Source organism: Harmonia axyridis, chromosome 6 (genome assembly GCF_914767665.1).
Source record: "Harmonia axyridis chromosome 6, icHarAxyr1.1, whole genome shotgun sequence".
NCBI lineage: Eukaryota > Metazoa > Arthropoda > Insecta > Coleoptera > Coccinellidae > Harmonia > Harmonia axyridis.
The window spans coordinates 27,414,362-27,422,469 of NC_059506.1; the positions used below are offsets into that span (position 1 = coordinate 27,414,362).

The 8,108-nt window shown below is 35.1% G+C and overlaps 1 protein-coding gene across 1 annotated transcript in view; it reads right to left on the minus strand.

The window, feature by feature from the left end:
* Positions 1-6,725, minus strand: part of LOC123682738 — a 387,699-nt gene extending 380,974 nt beyond the window's left edge. The window contains exon 1 of the mRNA XM_045621507.1: positions 6,532-6,725. Coding sequence (XP_045477463.1) covers positions 6,532-6,586 — 55 coding nt within the window. The 5' untranslated portion in view covers positions 6,587-6,725. The remainder of the gene's footprint in view (positions 1-6,531) is intronic.
* Positions 6,726-8,108: the final 1,383 nt, after the last annotated feature.

An 8,108-nucleotide genomic window follows, 5' to 3' on the forward strand; every position in this document is an offset into this window, starting at 1 on the left:
TTGTCACAGAATTAAGAAAACAACATTAGGTTAACCGGCGCCTTCGCCATTTTGCAGCCGAATGATTTAGTGCTGGTTGCAAAATGGCGGGTGCGCGTTATTACTTATGTAAATTCAAAGTTGTGCTTTTTTGTGCATTGCAGCTTACTTAGATGAGAAACTCTCAACAAAAAATATTTTCATCAGTTTTGACTTCTCTACCAAGAACTGAAATATTTCAAGAAAACAGAAAATGATATATCACTCCTTTCATATTATCGATTCTTAATATTTTCTGCACAATTTAACCTTTCTGCTTCAATTGTTAATTCAGCGTTCGCCCTATTTTTCAATGGGAGCGGAAGGATTAGACTGTTACAAATCGTATACAAAGTTTCATTCTGAAAACGAGCAATGGGCAGCAACTTTTGAATAACTAAATGAATCCAAAAGTTCTGGAAACCATTTCGCTTATATCGAGGGAGAATCAGAATGATGTTATTTTCATTGAAGTTGATTAAACATCTGAGCCTGAAGTTGCACCCCTTAAAATTCTCAAATGGAACGAGGGGATGAGTGTAATACTTCTTTCGAAAGTCTCATTAATTATCTCTTCAATTCACGTCGTTTTGCTCACTCCCTTGTTTCTGAAGGAACAGCGAGCTATTATTCTGCCTAAATATGCACTCGATCTCAGTATTCAAAATATAAAAAAAAAATTGACATCCTTTTCACAGCTTTCAAAAGCTCAAAAATCTAGAACAATGTGCTAACACAAAAGATAATTATAAAAATGAAAGATCAAATTTACATCTCCTAGAAAAAACAAATCTTTATGGGGGTCACGCAGGGAAGCATACTAGGTCCATTGTTTACGTTACTATTCACGATGCGATAAAAGCAAATAACATACTCAAAACCGCTTTTTAAGCTAATGTGTACCAGCACAACAGCTAAAAACAATCAAACACTGACAACAATTGTGAATCAGATAAGAAGAAGAGAAATGGTGCATCACCAATAAACTTCAACTCAATACAATATTTACGATATTTCACACGAATAGAAGTAATATATGTTTTTTTTTCAGAGCTTGAGAACTTCAAATAATAATACAATACAGAAATATTTTTGGAATGCATTTTTCATTATTATAATCTGGTAGATGATTCCATGGCATTAATTTTTTATATATGATTTCCTGCATATGGCTAAGAGTTATATAATCCATTAGGTCAGTTGAATTTTTCATTACTTTTTCCAATAAATCTAGCCGTATGGCTTCAATAGTGGCTTGAATATTGGCCTGCAATGATTCAATAGCTGCTGGTTTGTCGGCATAAACCAATGACTTAACATACTGGACCACTTCTGGAAATAAAGTTGTCACCAATTTGATTTTGTAATAAATTGATGGTTAAGCGCACTATATTGCAAGTTTTGTTAGGACCAAATGTCATCGAAGGATCGATAATGTAGGATCGAAGTAGTAGTCGGAGGACAAAGGCCAACAAGTTGAGAACGGCGAAGTATCGATATTTCGACGTATTCTTCAACACTACTGTAGCATTATTCTCTTCGCTACGTACATTTCTTCGTCTTGTTGGTGGTTTTGAATCAAAAAAAGTAAAAAAAGTGCGAAAACGATCAAAAACCGCAAGAATTGCTTCCTCACTAGGCCAAGTATGGTGACCGTAAAATGGACGAAGATTAATATTTATCAAAGTAAATTTTCACAGAACAACGCTTCCACTTGAAGCGTTGTTCTGTCCTTAAACAATTCATGATGAACTACCACACCTTACTTAACAAAAATGTCAACAGAGTTTGACATTCTGATCTGTCAAACCATAGACAACAGTTAGTTACATTGTACCAGAATATATAACACTGAATAACGTTGTTGTCAACAAGTAAATTTCTTAGAAATCTGACTTGAACCCAATATGAACTGAAACACCCAAATAGAAAACTTAAACGGAAAACTCAACACCATTATTTCAAATCCTCTATGTTATGAAACATCACATCCGAGAAGATACGTTGAAGCCAATTTTCAGTACGGCATTGTTTACTGGGAAAACAGCACATCTCTGAACAAGATATTTCATACACAAAAGCAGGCAATCAGAGTTATCTATAGAGAAAATACAGGGAGACTTGTAGAGTGTTCTCAAATGAAATAAAATCCTTACGTTGATAACATTTTATGTGCTGAAGGACTTTATTTTTCTAGAAAGCCACAGTGAACCATTTGAACGAAAGCCATATCAGGAAAATTGTTTCGTATATAGAAAGCCAATTAATACTAGCACAAAATAATACAAAATATATGTATGACATACGTTTGACATTGAATGAAACTATTCATCGAATATGCTACACAGAAGCGGAAAAATTTGAAATATTTTCACTTCATGTGAGGAACAATGAAAATATGAAAACTACAAGGAGAGAATATAATATGGAGTTGCATCCATATCATCCAATTTCAATTTATAGTGAAAAACGTATGTCATATCGTTGCCAACCAAATAACTCAAAAAAGGGCATTTTGAGTTATCGCAGCTTACCACTTGAAAGCTGATTACTGAGCATGCCAGGTGGTTCTTAAAATTTGAAACTCTGTGGTACTCAGAATAAGAGAGATAGGCCAAACATATGTTATATATTCGAAATCAGGGGAAAAAGAGCTAGTCAAATATAGAAAAATATACAGGGTGTTTCCTTTGAAAAAATGAAGTTGCAATCAATATGTTGTCCACTCTGTATATATTTCGTTTTGTGAAATCATTTTTGAAAGTACTAGTCGATTTCGTGGAACTTTTGTGGAAAACATTTTTTTGTACCTCTTTTGGGTACAAAGTTAAAGGCGGGTCAAATTATGGTGAAAAACCCGGTACCTACATATTTCGAAAAATTAGATGTAACTTTCAAACCTTTCACTGATTTGGCAATTAAAAAATCCCATGATGCAATAGGTATTTGAGAGCATTCGATGAGCCTCAGCCACAGATTTCTTCCTATCAAAGCAGAAAATTAAAACCTCCCGCAAATGACAAGAATTTGGCTCTTGAGCTGGCAAGCTTGATCAAGAATAACTTTATGATGCAGACACAATTCGACTAATATTTCGATGGCGTTATGTTTACAAATATCAAAGCTTATTGTATGACATCTACGATCTATTTATTTCGACTACCATTCATTGCAAAACGGCGAAAGCAAAGTTGCACACCTAATATTCAGAGTTGATAATCATGTACAAACTCACTTATCTGAAATACCCAAAAAATGAGGATCCTTTTCACTCTGCGTCATTTCCAAACTTCCCAAAAAAGTTAAATTACCAACGTTAAATTCTCTAACCGAAATCGTAAACCCCTATCAGTCCTTTTTCTATTTTTCGTTTCGGTGAGTGGTGAAAATAATTACCAAGTGTAATGCCATAAATTAACTTGATTCCTCCTGTTCCCGTTTTTCCTTGGCGCTTTTTTTTCGCACAATCGCTCCTCTTCATTCCAGTTTTGCTCGGATCAGCGCCAAAAAACCAATAGACAAATTGCTCCGTTGAGTCGAGGGAAATATTTTTTTACTAATGGTTTTTTGGCGATAGGGGACGAAAAAATGAAGCTAATTCACGCAGAAATTCTCTGCTCCCTTGGATACGTTGCGTCTGAAGAATACGAAATGGATTGCGTTGTTCGTATCTGAAATATACTGGGTGTCAATTTGAAAACGATGTCATACAATGAGTATGTGTATGCATCATGAAGTTATTCTCGATTAAACATGTCAGCTTACGAGCCGAATTTTCGTCATTTGCGGGAGGTTTTAATTTTTTGCTTTGATAGGAAGAAATCACCGGCTGAGGCTAATCGAATGCTCTCAAATGTGAGGCCGCTATTAATAAAAGAACGTGCCGAGAGTGGTTTCAACGGTTCAAGAACGGTGAACGTCGAAGACCAGCATGGCGGTGGAAGAGAGAAGGTTTTCGAAGATGCAAAATTGGAGGCATTACTTGATCAAGACTAGTGTCAAACGCAACAATAATTGGCAGGATCATTGGGAGTGACGCAACAAGCCATTTCACATTTGGTTCTATACACCGTGCTTTATCATCAATGTATTGCAAAATCAATTTGGTGACAACTTTAATTCCAAAAGGATACTGTTAACTGACCAAAACCGATTGGGAGTTATAAATAATAACTATATCATGATATTTTATATAACAATGTAACTGGTCATATGCTAGGGTTTTATATGTTTTTCATTAGAATTACTCTCGCAGTATCACCATTATTTGATATTTCTTGAAATAGTGTACTTTACAATTTTCAGTTGCATCTTCTCTCATAAAATTATCTCTTCAAATGACCTATGGGACTATGTTCATTCCCTACTTATGTCATTTCAACAATTTCACTTTTATTTAATTCTATTGAACTATTTTTACGTTCTTCTAAATCACCTTGTTAGTTATTTTGCAACTTTCGCTTAGAATCACGTACATCATGGGATTTCTCATTGCCAAATCAGTGAAAAGATTTGAAAGTAACATTTAATTTTTCGAAATACATATGCTTTGCAACATTTTCACCGTTGTGTTCCTTGCTTTCACCACATATTTTCAATAAGCTCCGTTTCGTTATTTACAATTTTTTTAAATTAATTCCAAATGGAGGAATTTTTTTTTTTCAATTATCTGCAGTTGATTTTTTCATATCTCTTATTATTTCTGCCTCACAAATATTTCGAAATCTCGACATACTAGAATATTATTTGCCGGTTAATAACACTTAATAAACGAACAATAAATGCTAGCATTTCATCTCTTTACATATCTGTTAACTCTTATTTAGACTGTAGTAAACTACGATTTTCTGTACTCACAAAAGTGAATTATTTTACGTACCTACCTGGAACAAAATAGTTTCTAGATGTAAAAATTGAACAACGCTTATCAGAGTTTTTTTCGAGTTTACCAGCGGTAAAACTTGACAGCTGTTAACATAAAAAATTACAATACCTTTGATAAGTATGGTCTCATGAAATAGGCTTGTCAAATATCATTCGGGCATATAATTTTTCCTGTGAAAAAGCATTCGTGCAGGTGCAAAAATTCTCGTCTTTGAATCGGATTTTTGTTGCCACCAATACTATTGTTTTTTGGTAAAATATTACATAGCAAATTTTTTTTTTTGGAAAAATTAGATGCTCTTATGATATTAAAACATAAGTAATTATTATGGTCTCATGAAATAGTCTTGTCAAATACTATTCGGACGTCTAATTTTTCCTGTGGAAAATTTCGATAAAACACAATGCAAAGTGATACCAATTCTTTTAACAAAAAGCATTTTTGCAATTGCAAAAATCCTCGTCTTCGAATCGGATTCTTAATGCCATCAGCACTGATACTTTTTGTGAAATATTACTTAGCAAAGTTTTTTCTCAATTTTCTTCGGAAGAATTAGATGCTCTTCTGATATTACTCACGAATAAATAATTATTGTCATTAAAAATAACAATAATAATATATAGTCTTGTCAAAAACCATTCAGGCATCTCATTTTTCCTGTGGAAAATTTCGAAAAAACACAATACAGAGTATTATTCTTTTAACAAAAAGCTTTCGTGCAATTGCAAAAATCCTCGTCTTCGAATCGGATTCTTAATGCCATCAGCACTCATACTTTTTGTGAAATATTACTTAGCAAAGTTTTTCCTCAATTTTCTTCGGAAAAATTAGATGCTCTTATGATATTACTCACGAATAAATAATTATTGTCATTAAAAATAACAGTAATAATATATACTCTTGTCAAAAACCATTCAGGCATCTAATTTTTCCTGTGGAAAATTTCGAAAAAACACAATGCAAAGTATTATTCTTTTAACAAAAAGCATTCGTGCAATTGCAAAAATCCTCGTCTTCGAATCGGATTCTCTTGCCACCAGCACTCATGTTTTTTGTTGAAATATCACTTAGCAACGTTCTTTTCTTTTCAATTTTTTTCGGAAAATTCAGATACTCTTATGATATTGCGAAGAAATAACTATAGTTTTTCATTCCTCGTTGGACCAAGGAAATCCCGGTCCTTTTTTGTCAAAGTATTATATGACATCAATTTATTTCTAATTTTGTTGTATTTTTATTTGTCTCAAAAGACCAAAAATGTATGATTTTTTTTGCTTGATTCGCTTGTTTAGCTCGAAGTACCAAAACTGTTGCCTTGTCTTCTCTTGTCTTGTCTTGTTCGAAGAACTTTATAATGTTGATTGTGGATAAAGGAGTATATAATAATTTTAACTTGTTTGATTTGACTTGTTAAGCGAGAAAACACATACATCGAATAGAACTGTAATTGTAATTGTAGTAATATTATTGAAGCACTCGATGAAGATGATAGTATGGTGCGAGTATGCATAAAGTTGAACCATAGAGAAATTCTTCTTTTTCCTGTATAAGCCTTAACGATGTTTCCTGTTTCCTCAATAGCACGCTTAAAGAGAAATCTGATTAGGATAAACCATGCCTATGAATACCTGATAAAACTGTAGACACCCAACAAATCCCGACCAGCACCAATCTCAGCTCCATCTTCGCTCACAATTTTTCCAGGAAAAACACCGATATCAGAATACTAAACAGCCGGCGATCGTTCGACGGAAAAACAAACACGTGGAAACGCTCCGGTCTGAAGACTGTTCCGGAAAATGCCGTGCTTCCTGTTAAGCTGTTGGCGCACCACTGACAGAACTGCAGAGCTACAGGTGCTGCGTGGATGCAAAGGGTGATTTTGGAGAGAGGGGGTTTGTGCGCATTAAATTGGGGATATTTAGTTCGGTACCCCATGTGGTCCTTACTACTTTTAATTATCTGGAACGAGTTTTTCCGGATGAATCACAATAGAGGGCACTGTGCCGCTGTTAGCGTAATGACGATAAGAATAATTATACCGTGTATTTTGCGGAGTTTGAGGCGAAGGTTCTGAACTAATTGATTGGGTAATCAAAGAATGCTTAGTTTGATAGTTATTTATGTATTTGGGTCATGGTGGAAGCTGAGTGGAAATGGAAACTTCAAGGGAAGCTCTGATTTTGCAAGGAAAGTTTTGTGCGCTCGTTTAGTAATATTTGATGGGATAAATTGCACTGATTAAGTTGATTTATTGTATATCGGAGAGTTTCCAATCATTGCATCATTTGGAGCCCACCTTCTAGTGTTCCAGAGTTGTAATGTACGAGGTGTGATGATCCTGGTAGTATACCCAGGTTCCAGTCTCATCGTAAATGCAGGGTGAAAATAGGAAAAATGAGGTTTATTTGCGGCATCACCATTTTGTACATCAATGCGAGATACACAAGTTATCACCTGAAGGATAATAATAGCAAACTAGAACTCTAGTACTCATATGGATCTGAATGAATCTGCTTATACATAGTTATTAATGACATCAGACAAAGATGAAAGGGATCGCATTGTGACTGGAGACGAAAATCCCAAGCGCAGAAAATCATGGGGATATCCCGGGCATGCTTCCACGTCGACGGTCATGCTCAGTATTTGGTGGGACCAGCTCAGCGTAGTGTATTATGAGTTGTTAAAACCGACTGAAACAACCACAGGTGATCGTTATCGAACATAATTAATTCGTTTCAGCCGAGGATTGAAAGACAAACGGCCGCAATAGGACGAGAAGTATGATAATGTGATTTTACAGCATGACAATGCTCCACCCCATGTTGCGAAAGTGGTCAAGACATACTTGGAAACTTTGAAATAGAAAGTCGTACCCCACCCGCCGTATTCTCCAGACTTGCTCCCTCAGAGAATCACTCGTTTCGATCAATGGCACGCGGCCTGGCTGACCAGTACTTTCGGTCTTATGAAGAAGTAAAAAATTGGATCGATTCTTGGATTGCTTCAAAAGGTGACCAGTTTCTTCCAACGCGGGATTCATTCATACGCTGCCCGAAGATGGAAGTAAGTAGTGGCCAGCGATGGACAATACTTTGAATTATAAATGTATAACCAGTTTTTACAATAAAGCCTCGAATTTCGGAAAAAAAACGGCGGAAGCCTATGTAGCTTCATTCTCAAAGCCCTCTACACAATATTT